The sequence below is a fragment of the Pan paniscus genome, chromosome 20 (assembly GCF_029289425.2).
Source record: "Pan paniscus chromosome 20, NHGRI_mPanPan1-v2.0_pri, whole genome shotgun sequence".
Taxonomy (NCBI): Eukaryota; Metazoa; Chordata; class Mammalia; order Primates; family Hominidae; genus Pan; species Pan paniscus.
The window spans coordinates 50,649,818-50,666,225 of record NC_073269.2 but is presented as its reverse complement, the minus strand read 5'-3'; the positions used below and the strand labels follow the sequence as shown (position 1 = coordinate 50,666,225).

The following is a 16,408-nucleotide window of genomic DNA, read 5'->3' as shown; positions in this document are numbered from 1 at the left end:
ACCTCCGCCTCCTGGGCTCAAGCAATCCTTCCTGCCTCAGCCTCCTGAGTAGCTGGGACTACAGCTTGTGCCACCAGGCCCAGCTAATTTTTGTATTTTTTGTAGAGACGGGGTTTCGCCATGTTGCCCAGGCTGGTCTCAAACTCCTGGGCTCAAGTGATCCTCCTGCTCCGGCTTCCCAAAGTGCGGGGATTACAGGCGTGAGCCACTGCGCCCAGCAGTGGTAACTCTTCTAAAGTCCCTGTAATATTCAGGTTAAGTCAGGATTTATAGGTTCCTGGAAGTAAACATTACCACCTTGTTCATTGTGAAAGAAAATAAAAAAGACTAAACAAAAGACAGATAAACAAAGTCAGTTTTACATTACATAGTACTAACGCTTTATTTTCTGAAAATTGTTTTTTTTTTTTTGAGATGGAGTCTTGCTCTGTTGCCCAGGATGGAGTGTAGCAACGTGATCTTGGCTCATTGCAGCCTCTGCCTCCCAGGTTCAAGCGATTCTTCTGCCTCAGACTCCTGAGTAGCTGGGATTACAGGCGTGCCTCACTATGCCTGTCTAATTTTTGTATTTTTTAAGTAGACACAGAGTTTTGCCATGTTGGCCAGACTGGTCTCGAACTCTTGACCTCATGATTGGCCTGCCTTAGCCTCCCAAAGTACTAGGATTACAGGTGTGAGCCACTGCGCCTGGCCTATTTTCTGAATATCTTAAACAATTAGCAGAAGAATAAATGAAGTGAAAAAAGGAAGACGACCTAACACTCAAAGCATCCCATTCTGATTTTGTCATAATTGTATTTGCAGATCAATCTGCAAGATTTTACATCTTTACAACACACAGCTAGCAACACGGCGTTTCTATTTGTCCATTTTTCTCTCTCAGTAAGGTTTTGAGGGTTTCTTCAGATGACATATTTATCTTACTAAATTTACTTATAAGGCTTTTTTTTTTGCTTTTTTGTGAATACATATGAACTTTTTCCGTTTTGTTTGCAAACTTAGTATTGCTTGCATGTAGAGGAAAGATATTGATGTGTAGACAAGGGGCAACATAATGTAAAAGTTAAGAGCATGGACTCTAGAGTTCAACTTCTTGGTCTCAAATGCACAACATAGGTGGAAATACAGATGAAACAAGACTGAGTGAAAATATTTAAGTTGGATGACATAGGTCATGGGGAGTCATTAATTGAGTCCCTACTTTTGTTTTGAAATTTACAAAATAAAAGGTTAAAAAAATAAGCTACTTACTTCAATGTAGAAACCGATGTCACATTTAACCCTCAGACTTCAGAGATATGTCCATTAAAAGAACACAAACAAGAATGCCTCTTTTAGTAATACTTTTTTGGAAATGGTAGCCAATATAATCCAGCATGAAAGAGAACGTCTAATTTAAAATACTGGTAAGGAAAAGATGAAATTAAAGATAACTGTCTCAATAGAAAAGCCAAGAGAGTCAACTGGAGTATTGTAAGAATTAATAACATTGCAGTAGGTTAACCAGATACAAAATAAGTATTTTTTAAAAGATCAACCACAATAACCAATAATAAGAAGCTTTGGGGATAGAGATTACATTTCAAATAGTAATAATTCATTGTTTTTAAAGGTCAGAATTTACGTGAAGAAAACTACAGGAGTGCTTTGACAAGCATTTTAAAAACTAAAAAATTATGTATTTTCATACAGCAGGGCTCCAATTTTCAGCTACCTCCCTGGTAGGATGAAAATTAACACAACTACCTCATAGGGTGATTGGGCTTGGTAATGAAATATTAAAGTGTTTAATACAGAGACAGGAACCTTTATTTAGTCAACGAATATTTATTGAGCATCTATTATGTGCCAGGTCTCTTTTTTTTTTTTTAGGTGTTGGGGATGCAGCAGTGATCAACATCGATACAAATGCTTTTCCTTATGGAATTGACATCGTAGTGGTAGGTCAGACAGTAGACCAAATAAATAATTAAAATATATAGTGTGCTAGATAGTGAAAAGTTCTTCAGAGAAAAAAAATAAAAGATGAAGGGGGAGGCACAGAGCATGTGGGGAGGGATGCGTTTTCTTGCAAGTTCACAACGGGTGGTGGGGCAATGCCTCATGAGAAGATGATATTCCCCTAATGACCAGACGGTGAGAGCCAAATGAATCCCTCAGGAGAGGCTGCTAGGGAGTGCAAAGAGCACATGAAAACGACCAGGGGCTGGAGTCTGCTGGATCTGTTGGAGAATGGGGAAAATGTGCCAAGCAAATGGGCAAGAAATGAGGGCAAAGAGAAAAGGGGACTACGCCTGTAATCCCAGCACTTTGGGAGGCCGAGGAGGGCGGATCACCTGAGGTCAGGAGTTGGAGACTAACCTGGCTAACGTGGTGAAACCCCGTCTCTACTAAAAATACAAAAATTAGCCGGGCGTGGTGGCTGGCGCCTGTAATCCCAGCTACTCAGGAGGCTGAGGCAGGAGAATCGCTTGAATCCGGGAGGTGGAGGTTGCAGTGAGCCGAGATCGCGCTATTGCCCTCCAGCCTGGGCGACAAGAGCGAAATTCCGTCTCAAAACAACAAAACAAAACAAAACAAAAACAGAGAAAAGGGGAGAGGTGGGGGGAACAGATCCTTCAGGCCTTATAGGCAGAGAAAGAACTCAAAATTTAAAAATAAAATGATTATATTTTAGTATTATTAAATGTAAAAACATAGATTCCTGAAGGGTTCGGTAGACGCTCCCTCCACTGTAAAATGGGGATGTCGCAACTGTCTCACAGGTTTCCCCTAGGACTAGAGGAGACAAGGGGTCGCGCGCAGCGTCTGACAGGCAGGGGGCACCCAGAAAGGGTCCCCGCCATTTCTATGGGATTCTGACGTCACGCCAGAGCGACTCCCACGCGTCGCTGCACTGGCCTCGGCCTCCCGGCCCCGCGGCTGGTCTTAGTGCTCCCCCTAGACCTGCACATGCACAGATACGGCGCCCCGCCAGGCCCCGGACGCGGACGCCAGCTTAGCTTCTGGCCGGGTCCCCCGCCCCACTTCCTTGGAGAAGCCGGAACCCCGCCCACTCACCGCCCGCGCCGCGGAGGCTTCTGGGAATTGTAGTTCTGGCTCTCCGAGCCCAAATGCACTTCCGGGTTCGGCCACAAGAGCAGCCATCGTCCCGCGCGCGGACGCTTGCTGTCGCCGAGCAGCTCGGCCCTTCAGAGTTAACCCCCAGCGGCCTTGCGGATGCTGACTAGGAGAGGGGACCGAACTAGCTTAACCCGAGTCGGCCGTGTTGCAGAATCGGGGCAGGGGCTTGCTTAACCCGAGTTCGTCCTGCCGCAGAGCCGTGCTAGGCACTGAGGCGGTGACAGGCCCAGCCTGGGCTGCGGGCCAGCGGACGCCCAGGTTGGTAGGGGCGTGGGGCAGCGCTTGGTGTCCGATGCGCGCATGCGCAGGGTCTACGCGGGAAGCTGGAAGCGGTGGTGAGTGTAGCGGGGAGACCTGGTATCTGTGCGGGTGGCGCTTTAGCCTCGGGTCACCGGGGTTGATGGAGTTACTGATACAGCTGTATATTCCGCGACTGTCCTCTGCGTGCATGCGCGGGTGCTTGGTCAGGTGGTGCTCTTGTCTGGGGCCTGAGGATGCCCAGGTTGCTGGAACACAGGGCACACGCATTGATGTAAGGGGGCATCTTGAGAACTCCCCTCCTCCAATGCCGGGCTTATTTAGTGGAGGCCTGAGGATGTCCGGGTTGATGGAGTGCTCCATTGCAGATTGTGGTTTCTGGAGAGGAGGGGCTGTGCCACTGTCCCTTTACTCTTGATCAGGTATTTGGGTAGGAAGCAAAAGGTTGTAGGTAAGATTCCGAGCAGGTGGCTCTGGGCCCCTGGAGCAGACAACGCGCTTCTCCAAGGTCTGGGGGCGCTGTGGTTGGTGGAGAGACCAGATTGGAGTTGCAGATTCTTGTCCCAGAAGAGGCAGTGTTGCTAGTGAACCCTTGGTGGGAATTACCCATGGGCAGCAAACTCCCAGGCTGAAGGAGGGTATCAGGGCCTAGAAACAGGTTCCGGGCAGAGGGCCCCCTGCACGTCCTGGGGGTGTCTGAATGGAAAACAGAAACTTGAACTGATAGTAGGGACCTATGTAGGATAGTGCAGAGCTCTAGAGCATTCAAGATGGGCAGAGACTCCGGGTTGGAGATACAGAATTTAAGTCCAGGAAGGACAGAGCTGCAACAGCTGCCATCAAATTGGTAGCTGGGGAGGAAGCAGTATGTTGCCAGCATCGTTATGAAGCAGGTGTTGCTGAGACCTTTACTTGGGTACGCTATTTGCAGGCGTGAGAATGTGCAGGTTAGTAGAGGGACAGAGTCTGTGTTGCAGATTTGGTCCCGGGAAGAGCTGACTGCACAACACCCAGGCCGTCATGATTGGGCAAGAGAAGGCCAAAGGACCCAGTTCCCATTGAGCTGCTGTATCGTTGGCTTGAGAACCCCCACGCTGGCGAGTGCCCAAGTCCTGGGGCTGATTATGGAGCTGTATGCTCAAGCTACTGTTTAGTTGTTGTAGTGTCCTGGCTGCAGGCAAATAGTGGGGCAGTTGACCCCAGAACCTACACAGAGGCTGTGGGTACCTGAGATGTCCCAGGCAGGTTGAGACACAGGGTGAGGGATGTAGATTGTTGACTCAGGAGCATGGTGTGCCCCCAGACGGGCAGAGGAGCCAGGTCCTGGATGCAGATTGTGAGCACGAACCTGCTCTGTGGCTGTATCAGTAGGAGGGAGTCTAGGTGGGTGGCCCGTGTGCAGTGGCTGTGGAATAGAGGCCTGGGGGCTCCAGTTTGGATCTGGTCTTAGGAGGCACGGGACTGCTCCAGCAACACTCTGCACATGTGCTGGCATTTGGGCAGATTGGGGAGGCATGGGCAGTCCTAGGACCCTGATTCTGCCTGAGGATGCCCAGGTGTGTGGGGGGAGCAGCTGCAGAGGGGCGGGACTGTGTCAGGCACCCCTTGTGCACACACACCGGTGTTTGGTTGGGAAACAGGAGGCCGGAGATGAGTTTTAGACAGAGGGTGCTGGGGTCTTTGTGTGATTGGAACCCTGATCACAGCCTGATGGTGCCCAGTTTGGTGGAAAGACAGGATCTTCCTGAGCCACAGGTGCCCCTGAAAGATGTTTGGTCAGAATCTGGGCAGGTGTGGCTCAAGCAGGGGGCTGTGGAGGAAGGTGGAGGAAACAGTTTGGGTGCAATTTCAGGAAACAGCTGCATTGTGAACCTACGCTATGCTGCGTGAGAATATGGTGGGAGCAGGGGAGAGAGTAAGTGGGAGAGATGGGGTGCAGAGGGTGGGGTGCCTAGGGTAGGATTTGCCAGGGGCCTCTCTAGTCTTGGATCCCGAAACACCTAGTTGGTACAGAGGCACCTGAGCTTCTGAGACATGTATTTAGAGCCTGGATAGGGCTGCTTTTGTCTGGCTTGTGCTGGTGTCTGTTGGAGGCCCCCAGCCCTATGCAGGCCTTGTTGTAGTTTCAGGCCTGAGTATACCCAAGTTGGTGGAGGGACTGGTTTAGAGCTACAAATTCAGGGCCTGGGAGGGTGTTAGGGTGGGAATCTGGCTGGTGCTGTTCGAGTAGGAGCCAGTGGACCCCAGAAGTGTGGAGGGAACAGGATGTGGGTATAGCTGAGCTCTGTGCATAAATGCTTGGCTATTTGAGCAGGATGTGGGTGGCCCTCTGTGCTGAGTTGCTGGAGGGACAGGTCTGGCTGATGGAACGGTAGGATCAGTCTTAGTTGTTGAATCAGTTCCTGGGAGCAGTGGAGCTGTGTCACCAGCTTCATGCAGTTAGGCAGTGAGTGTGATTCTGGCCCTAGGAAGAAGTGCTGGCTTAGGGCTGTAGATTGAGGTTGGTAGGGGTAGGATGGGGTGAACACCAGGGGGTCCTCGATATGCCTGATATTTGTGGGGATCCCAGGGCCCAGTGGAATAGGAGAGGGATGGACTGGTGCTGCAGACTTTGGTGGTGGGCAGAAGGCCATGTTGGGCACAAGCTGGGCTTACAGGTAGATGGTCCAGGGGCCCAAGATAGTGGAGGAACCAGGTTGGAGCTGCAGAAACTTGGCCTGGGAGAGGGACTGAGGGACTCTCAGTACATACACAGGTATTTGGGCAGGAAGCTGGCAGGAACCTCCAGAAGTACATTTGCTATGGGAATGCATCCTGCATCCTGGGAGCAGGGGCTAATGGGGGTGGGGGGCCCAGCGGTTCCGGCAGACCTACATCTTCATGCTTTACTTGGGGCTTCTCTCAGTGCAGCTCAGGACCTCAGCACCCTGCTGTGCCTGGAGGAGAGCATGGAAGAGCAGGATGAGAAGCCCCCAGAGCCCCCGAAGGCCTGTGCACAAGTGAGTGGAGACCCAGAGCTTGGGTCTGTCTGCAGCCTGACCCTCTCAGCTTGGGAGGCTGTGGCTCCTCCCTGACTCTCTTTGCAGCCTTTTAGGGGGTTTGGGGCCCTCATGGCCATCAGGCTTCTAACACTTACTATATATTTTATGAATCTCCCTGCTAGTTGCCTCACCTTTTTAGCCCAGATAACTCTTTCTGGAAGGAATTTGGCATCCTGAATCAAAAGCCCTTAAAATGCTGATTCCCTTTTGGCCAGCAATTCACAGCTTTGAGAATGAACAATTGGAAATATACTAAATGTGCAATGTAAGAGGATAGCTGAATGAATTACGATAAGACCATGAAATAGAATACACTGTAGCCATTGAAACTGATGATAATGCAAATTTAATGACAGAAAAAGTTATTTATTACCTATGTTAAGTAAATTGCACTTAGAAATCATCACTTTTTAAAAAGGGATATAGTTTTTGGGTATATAGAAAATATGTTAGAAGACTATAAATATAGCAATCAGTTAACAAACATTATCTGTAGTCGTTTTATCATTTATTTATCTGTATTTTCTTTTTCTTTTCTTTCTTCTTTTTTTTTTTTTTTTCTTTGAGACAGGGTCTTGCTCTGTCGTCCAGGTTGGAGTGCAGTGACACAATCCTAGCTCACTGCCGCCTCAAACTTCTGGGCTCAAGCCATCCTCCTGCCTCAGCCGCCTGAATAGGTAGGACTACAGGTGGGCACCACCAAGCCTGGCTAATATTTTTTGTGTGTGTGTATTTTAAAAATTTTTTGTAGAAACGATACCTCACTATGTTTTCCAGGCTGGTCTCGAACTCCTGGCTTCAAGCCATCCTCCCACCTCAACCTCCCAAAGTGCTAGGATTACAGATATAAGCTACCACACCTGGCTTGTATTTTCATATTTTTGTACAGTACACTTTAAGGTAAAAATATTAACAATTGGCCAAGCACAGTGGTTCACACCTATAATCCCAGTACTTTGGGAGGCCGAGGTGGGAGGATTGCTTGAGGCCAGGAGTACAGGACCAGCCTGGGCAACATAGTGAGACCCTGTCTCTATAAAAAATTTTAAAAATTAGCCAGGATAGTGGTGTCCACCTATAGTCCCAGATACTTGAGTGGGTGAGGTGGGAGGATCACCTGAGCCCAGGAGGTCTAGGATGTAGTAAGCTATGATTGTGTCGCTGCACTGCAGCCTGGACAACAGAGAGAGACTCTGTCTCTAAAAAACAAGTTAACAATTTAGAACATTTCCCACCGCAAATATTCTTTGAAAACTCTTAATTTCTTAAAACGGTTAAATTAGAGCTTCTCCTTTCTCTTCCTGAACAAGTCAGCCTTGAAGCCATGAGGTGGGGCAGTGTTAGGGGGCACCTACAGTTGTCAGGACTGCCTGCTGTGAAGAGAGTGTCCATGTGCAGGGTGTCAGTGACCAAGCAGGGTGAGGAGTGCATCTGCACAGGATGACATCCCAGCATAGTCAGAGCCCAAGTGGAATGAAGAAGTCGCTTGTGCACGTGGTGCAGCCCAATGTGGGTGTCAGAGCCCAAGTGGCTGAGGCCAGTGTCCATATATGGAGATCTGGTGTGGGGTGACGGGGTCAGAGCAGGTGAGCAAGGCATCCAGAGAGGGGGTGCTTCATTGTGGGTAGTTGGAGTCCAAGTGCAGTGAGCAGGTGTCCATGGTAGATGGGGTGTTGGAGCCAGAGTGGGGTGAGATGTGCACCTGTGTTGGGGGTCAGGTGCAGCCTGGTGTGGCATGTCAGAGCATGAGTATGTTGAGGGCATCATGCATGAGGGTGGCCTGCAGGGGTGTCAGAGCCCAGCAGCATGTGGAGGGTACTGACACAGTGGGGTGGCCTGACGTGGGCTGTCCAAGTCCAAGTGGCAGAGGAGTGAGTCTGAGAGATGGGGCAGCCTAGCCTGGGGAGTCAAAGTCTAAGCAGGGTGAGGAGCTCCCCTGGGCAGAGGGTGGCCGAGTGTGGGGTGGCAGAGCCCAGGGAGTCTGGGAAAGCATCCATAGGGAGAAGGCATCATTGTGGAAATGGGAGAGGAGCTACCTACAGGGGCCTAGATCAGATAAGTAAGTGTATATATAAGGGACTGGAGCCAGGCGCCTTGCCATCAAATCAGGGAGGTACAGATATGGCAAGAAAGAACATTTGAGTGGACTCTGGTGTGCAGTGGGAATTGGAGGTTTTATTGTGGGCTCATGGTTTTCAGTACACATTAATCTAGAAATATATAGAGATGTGTGCTTGTATCGGTGTGCGTATGTGTGCACACAGATTCCCTGTCTGTCCATGGAGGGCTGGGAGCAGTGACATCCTAATACCACTACGCATACCTAGTGCCCACATTTCACCTTCTAAATATGTTACAGGTTTTATGGGTTTATTGTTAATGGCTCTTTAGTGTTATATTTTTTTGCTGTTACAAATAGCATTGATATAAATGTTTTGTATGGGATTCCATGTATACATGTGCAATTGTTTTAGAAAGAGTTAAGCAAATATAAGTTTACATTTATATCTTTATCAAAACTACAGGTAAAATGTGTGGGTTTTTGTTATTTTGTTGTTTTTTAAGAGACAGTGTCTCACTCTGTCACCCAGTCTGGAGTACATGGCACACCAGCATAGATCACTGCAGCCTGGAATTTCTGCGCTCAAGTGATCGTCGCACCTCAACCTCCTGAGTATTTGGGACTACAGGTGCACACCACCATGCCCAGCTAATTTTTTTATTTTTTATTTTTTGTAGAGAGGGTCTCGCTGTGTTGCTCACGCTGGTCTCGAACTCCTGGGATCATGCCATCCTCCCACCTTGGCCTCCCAAAGTGCGGGGATTACAGGGTGAGCCGCAGTGCCTGGCTGGTAGAATGTGTTTTGATGTGGTCATTGGTGTTCTAATTTAAGCGAGGCACTAGGTGTTTTCTGGGACTCTTAATGGTCCTTTTACCATTTTCTTTTTTGTGAGCTGAATTAGAAGTCTGTTCATTAAATGACTTTTGTCACATATTTATTGACTGCCTAACCAGTGTAAGGCCCTGTGCAAAGCACTGTGGGGAAAGATGAGGCAGACAGCACTGCCCTGCATGACTTAGTTCTCACAACCAGAAACGCGCTTCTTATACTTTCCAAGGCTACATAGGGAAAGCAAAAACATCCTCTTTGTTGTATTAGTTATCTGTTATTACGTACCCCAAAATTTTGCAGCTTAAAATAGCCAATGTTTATTTTGTCACACAATTTCTGAGGGTCAGGAATCCAGGTCAGCTTAACTGGTTGTTTCTGGTGCTCACGGTCCCTGATGAGGTTGCAGGCAAGTTGTTGTCTGGGCTGCTGACTTCTGAAGGCTTGACTAGGTGGGACGATATTGTTGCAAACTCACTCAGATGGCTGTTGGCAAGAGGTGCTGTACACCAGAGAGGCCTCTTTCCAGGGTGTTCACAGCATAGCAGTGGATTTCTGCCAGAGCAGGTGATCCCAGTGAGAGAGAGAGAGAGAGCAAGAGAGAGCAAGAGCACTTAGTTGCACACAGTCAAGATGAAGCCACAATGTCTTTTATCATCTGATTTCAGAAGTGACGCACCATCACTTCTTCCATATTCTGTTGGTCACACAGACCCACCTTGGTACCATTGGGCAAGGACTACACAAAGGCATGAATACTAGGTAGTAAGGGTCTTTGGGAGCCATCTCTGAGTCTGGCTACCATACTTCTCAACTCTGAATGTCCTCTAGTTAATTTTAATTATTATCAGAAGATGAACAAGTACTTGATTTGGACCTGAAGGATATTAGAACCCTGGAAGGGAGAGAAAAATCAAGGGAGCCAAAGTCTTTGCTTTGAACGAAGGCCATGAGTCCAGTGAGCTGATGTAGGAAGAAGCCATCTGGGTATTGGGGCATCACCTTAGAGATTTTAGTGGCTCATACACAGGGAAGTAGCAGCTGGTCCAGCGAAGGCCTTGAGCCAACTCTGAGCCCTACCTGCCTTCAGGGACTGAGACCAAAACTGCTGCCAAGTAGGTGGTAGAATCTCACCCATCCACTGTCATTCTCAACATTCGAAGTTGTGCAGGTTGTTGGTGGCCCTATGTGGATGGTCTATTCTGTGTATTTCAGGACAGTGAGAATTATTCATGGATGATAAGGTGGGGCAGGAGAGGGAATTTTCTTGTGCATGAGGACTAAAGGGATCCTCTTGTCAGGATGATTTCTGAGAAAATCAGGGAAGGGAACCTTCTTTCCAGTGCTGTAGTTTGTGAAGATTGGTTTTACGCCTTCTAGATTTGGTGATTAAGAAACCTCAGGGCCTCCCACATGGGCCCTGTGGACGCCATATCCCTTGAGCTGAAATGTGAGCTCCACCTTCCAGCTCCCAGGGCAGGAAGAGATGGAAACACACCAAGAAGTCTGCCTGTGTGAAGCCTGTGTTTTCTAAATGTTCTCACAGATATAGAGGGTTTCCTGCCAGTAGACCCCCAAAGCAAAGCTCTGAGAATTGAGTCCAGTAATACTTCTGTGATTTGATTAGAAACTTCATTTTATTGCCCCAAGAATGCCTCAGATTGGGAAAGGAATATTTGGTCATCTCTATTTATAGGTGAGCAAATAGCCCTAGCCCTAGGTCTGATTTGACCACTGTCTCACTATGAAGCGGACAGGTCACTCCGTGGTAGCTCTGCTTTTCTCTTTCCCCCTGCTTTGGGTCCCATGGGGTCCCACATACATTACAGAAGGAACAATTATTATCTCCTGCCCACAACCCTTTTCTCTGTGCAAGTCAACAGTCTAATTCCTGTTCCCATTTCGTAAAGTCTGCAAAGAAAAAGGGAAATGCTCCTCTACGACCTAGAGAGGTGACTGTTGAACAAGAGGGTAATTTAAAGATGCTCCAGAGCATACAGAAAGTAGAGTAAAAGTTTTTAATTCTATTCCTATGTCCCAAACTCTGCACGTGTCTCTAGTCTTGTCAAATGCAGAGAACTTTTATTGTGCTCCTACTCAATACTGAGGAGAATACAAAGATAAAAAATATACAGTGCTTTGTAATATAGAACCCAGGACCCAGGGGAGAGGTATATAGAAATGGTAGTAATATGAAGAGAATAATTTTACTGGTATAGTAAAGGGCCAGCAAAGCTAAGAAGTCCTGAGAGAAGAAGAGATGAAGTTTTCTGCTATCTGGGAACGCTTCATGGAGGAGGTGGCATTTGATCTGGGCCTTGGGTGATTAGACAGACTTTGGTAAGACAATGGAAAGCAGAAGAGTTTGTGTCAGGCAATCAGTGGACTTAAATGAGCTTACTAAACCTTATTACCATTAATTTCTGCATTGGTGAAATAGAATAGACATATTACTCTTTTCTTCAAAAAAAAAAGTTTAGGCCAGGTAAAGTGGCTCACACCTGTAATCCCAGCACTTTGGGGGACCAGCATGGGAGGATCACTTGAGGCCAGGAGTTCAAGACCAGCCTGAGCAACATAGTGAGACTCCCACCTCTACAGAAAATAAAAACAAAAAAATTAGCTAGTTGTGGTGGCGTGCCTCTGTAGTCCCAGCTTCTTGGGAGGCTGAGACAGTAGGATAGCTTGAGCCCAGGAGTTCAAGACTATAGTAGGCTATGATGGTGCCATTGTGCTCCAGCTTAGGCAACAAAATGAGACCCTAGCTCTTAAAAAAAAAGTTTAGATGATTTTGTGAGATGGAAATTCTGTGTTGAAGTACTCTATGTATTACTAAAAATACTAGGCAAATGATAGATTACATTGACATTATCTGAAGGAAACTGAGGGAGCTAAGATGTAAATTCAGGAGATATTCCTAAAATGGTCAGTAATCCAAAGTGAGTAGAACCTAGGGAAAAATTCAGGGTGTGTGGGTGTGCATGCATGCACGGGCTCACATGCATTTGTTGCGAGCTTGTTTCTGAGCATTTAGTTTGTAAGAGTAAGTTGGGAGCAGGTTCTGGATACTGACACTTTGAATTTTCTGCAAAGAAAAGGCACCCAACAAAGATTTCCTCTAACCAAGGGAGGGGCTTGAGCTCAGCTTTGCTTTAGTGCCTCCAGGGACCCCAGGGACAAATGCAAAGTTACAGGTAGCACATTCCATGTCCCTTCTCCTAGTGGCTGTTTATAGTCAGCATACATTTATGAAGAGCCTGCTATGTGTCAGTAGTGATCTAAGCACGGTGGAGCCACGGTAAACAGGACAGACAAGATCTCAGCTCTTATGAAACTCACTCTAGTGGAAGAGTTAAATAAAAAGCCAAAGGTAGAAGAATATATGTGATGTGAAGATATGAATGCAGGGTAAAGTATAGAGTTGACTGCTGGGGTCAGGGCAAGGAAGGACATTTCATTCAGCGTCTACCTTGAGGAAAGATGAGCTTTCTTTTGTTTTCTTGTGAAAACTTTTAAACAAAAAGGTGCTAAAAACAGTTTTCATTCAAGAGGAGGTGCAACCATATTCTCCAAGTATAATAGTTTTAGCAGTTATGGCAGATAGTGACATTTTGGAATTTTGTTTCTGCCAAGTACCTGCTGAGAGAAACATTAAGTTGTCCAATTCTTGGTATTATTTCTTAACTGATATTAGCTTTTTTTTTTTAAATTAACTGACAGTGTGATATTATCTGAAGGAGTTTGTAATAACTTAAAATACAGGTTAGCATTTACAAATTTTCCTTTCTTGAATAACTTTTCTCATTTCCCAGGCATTTTTTAAGAAAAGATGTATTTGTCATGGGTGTATATCAGGAATGTAATTTTTCTTTCAGGCCAGATAAGATTGAATCCATTAACAGTTTGGGGTCAAAACTTGTGGCTCCCTTGTACCATCTGTAGTTTGGTTGTGGCTATTTTTTGGCATTGTGAGTTTTATTTTTGTTTTCTGGCATTTTGGGCTATTTTGTAATGTTCATGCAGCAATTTCAAGGCAGTTTAGGCCAGTTGTGGTGACTCACGCCTGTAATCCCACTTTGGGAGGCTGAGGCAAGAGGACTGCTTAAGACCAGTAGTTTTTTTGTTTTGTCTTTTCTTTTCTCTTTGTTTTCTCTTCTTCCTTCCTTCCTTCCTTCCTCTCTCCCTCCCTCCCTCCCTCCCTTCCATCCTCCCTCCCTCCCTCCCATCCTCCCTCCCTCCCTTCCTTCCTTCTCCTATTTCTTTCCTTTTTCCTTTCCTTTTCCTTCCCTTCCCTTTCTTTCCCTTCCCTTCCCTCTTTCTTTCCCTTCCTTTCCCTCTTTCCCTTCCCTTCCCTTTCTTTCCCTTCCCTTCCCTCTTTCTTTCCTTTTTCTTTCTTTCTTTCTTTCTTTCTTTCTTTCTTTCTTTCTTTCTTTCTTTCTTTCTTCTTTCTTTCTTTTCCCTCTTTCTTTCCTGTCTTTCTCTCTCTTTCTTTCTTTTTCTTTTCTTTTCTCTTTCTTTCTTTCTTTCTCTCTCTCTCTGTCTCTTTTTCTCTCTTGTTCTTCTCTTATCTCATCTCTTCTCTTCTCTTCTTTTCTTTCTTTTCTTTCAGTCAAGTTTATTTTTAAAAGTAGTCTGGGCACGGTGGCTCACGCCTGTAATCCCAGCACTTTGGGAGGCCAGTGTGGGCAGATCACAAGGTCAAGAGGTCAAGACCATCCTGGCCAACATGGTGAAACCCCATCTCTACAAAAAATACAAAAATTAGCTGGGCGTGGTGATGTGCGCCTGTAGTCCCAGCTACTCAGGAGGCAGAGGCAGGAGAGTCACTTGAACCCAGGAGGCGGAGGTTGCAGTGAGTTGAGATCACGCCACTGCACTCCAGCCTGGGGACAGCACGAGACTCTGTCTCAAAACCAAAACCAAAACAAACAAACAAACAAAAAAAGTAAAAGAATAAGGAATGGCTACTCCATAAGCAGAGCAGCCCCAGGGGCTTCTGGTTGCCCATTTTTTGGTTATTTCTTGATTTTCTGCTAAACAAGGGGTGGATTATTCATGAGTTTTCCAGGACTGGGGTGGGCAATTCCCAGAACTGAGGGTTCCTCTCCTTTTTAGACCATAGAGGGTAACTTCCTGACAAAACTGTCATGGCGCTGAGACCAGCAGTTTGAGACCAGTCTGAGCAACATGACAAGACCCTGTCTTCTACAAAAAATAAAACGGCAGTTTAACTGTTGTAGTATGTGTGGTAGTAATGCAAGCAACACAACCTCTTGGCTTTCACATTGGGCCTTCTTTACATTGCAGCAGCTCTGGCTCTTTGATACTTATTGTGAACCTCACAACCTACCCAGTAAATATACAGTGGTGTTTTTAGGTTTGGAGAATCCTTTCCTACCTTTAAATACATTAATGCTAGCCATTTTTAATAACCATTCCTACTGTAATAGTAAAATATTTTCTAGATAGATAAGGAGAAAAAATTGACACACTTATACCTTGACCTCTCCACATCAAGTGATCCTCCCACCTTTGCCTCCCAAGTAGCTGGGACTGTAGGCACGTACCACCGTGCCTGGCTTATTTATTTCTTTCTTTATTATTTTTTGAGATGGAGTCTCACTCTGTCGCCCAGGCTGGAGTGAAGTGGCATGGTCTCAGCTTGCTGCAAACTCCAACTCCCGGTTCAGGTGATTCTCATGCCTTAGCCTCCAAAGTAGCTGGGACTACAGGTATACCACACCTAGCTAATTTTTTTTTTTTGTATTTTTAGTAGAGATGGGGTTTTGCCATGTTGACCAGGCTGGTCTCGAACTCCTGAGCTCAGGCAATCTGCCCACCTCGGCCTCCCAAAGTGCTAGAATTACAGGTGTGAGCCACCGTGCCCGGCCTATTTTATATATTTTGTATAGACAGGGGAGCCTCACTGTGTTGCTGAGGCTGGGCTCAAACTCCTGGGCTCAAGTGATCCTTCCACCTCAGCCTCCCAAAGCACTGTGATTACAGGTATGAACTGCTGCACCTGGCCACTTTTATTTTCTTTTAGTTTTTGATCCAATGGCTTCTAAAGAAATGAGTTATCAAAAATTAGCAGTAGTTGCTTTTCAGTGTTTGATTTGAGGAGGAGCAAAGTATCCTTGAATGGGCTATCATTTAACAGACTGAATTATTGTATCCTGTAGGAAAAAACCTGAGGACACTACAAAGGAATTGCGTTGTTTCAAGGTGATTTTTAAAGAGGGAAGCACCTTTCCTGGTTTCCAAATATTTAATTAAAATAAGTGCTTTTGAAAAACATGGATGCAGCATTAAAAGAGAGACAGTGAACCTGCTCCTCAGTTCTACCCCTTCAAAGAATAACTCCTTTTAATGCTTTTGAGAACATCTTTCCAGATTTTTCCGTGCATATTTATATTTTATAGAAATCTATTCATCTTCTGTATAATGTTCTTCATTTTTTCACTCAGCAATATATTATAGACATCTTTCTATTATTTATATGTATCAGCACATGCAAATTTATTTCTTCTCTTGGCTGCTAAATAATATTCAGTCATCTGAATAAAGCATAATTTATTTAACCAGGCACTTCGTAGTGGACATTTAATCTCCCTTCCCATCTTGCTATGATAATGTAACTTGCTAATGAGGTTTCTTGTATATGCATCCTGATGTACTTTATGTTATTTCCTAAGGATAAGTACTTACAAGTAGACTTAATGGATGTTACATTACACCTTAAAAAATATTGCCTTTAAAAAAACAAAAATAAAAGAGTGTACATAAAAATGGAATAAACTCTGTACATGAATTAATAATATTGTACCAAAATTTCAATTTCCTGGTTTTGACAATGTACTGTTGTTATATATGATATTACCAGGGAAAGCTGAGTGTGGTTCTATTTTTGCTACTTCTTGTGAATCTTTAAGGATTTCAAAATAAAGCAGTATTTATAAATACAGATATTTAATATATAGCCAATACAGGAGGGTTGTATCAATTTATACTTCTTCTAAGAATATATGAAGCTCTTGGCCAGTGGGCTGCCAGAGCTGGAGTCATTAGCAACAGACTAATGACTGTGACTGTCAC

General features: G+C 45.7%; 2 protein-coding genes across 6 annotated transcripts in view; both read left to right on the top strand.

The window, feature by feature from the left end:
• The window catches only part of CEACAM20 (CEA cell adhesion molecule 20), a 29,243-nt gene extending 27,350 nt beyond the window's left edge, over positions 1–1,893 (top strand). The window contains exon 12 of the mRNA XM_057300708.2: positions 1,873–1,893. Coding sequence (XP_057156691.1) covers positions 1,873–1,893 — 21 coding nt within the window. The remainder of the gene's footprint in view (positions 1–1,872) is intronic.
• Positions 392–16,408, top strand: part of ZNF180 (zinc finger protein 180) — a 34,966-nt gene continuing 18,949 nt past the window's right edge. The window contains exons 1-2 of one of the 5 annotated variants that reach the window (XM_008970773.4): positions 392–3,458; positions 6,292–6,380. In XM_008970773.4, coding sequence (XP_008969021.1) covers positions 3,416–3,458; positions 6,292–6,380 — 132 coding nt within the window. In that variant the 5' untranslated portion in view covers positions 392–3,415. Of the gene's footprint in view, positions 3,459–6,286; positions 6,381–6,993; positions 7,100–16,408 lie in introns of those variants that run through there. The other 4 variants (XM_003817560.5, XM_008970774.4, XM_055104153.2 and 1 more) reach the window with 4 other exon arrangements.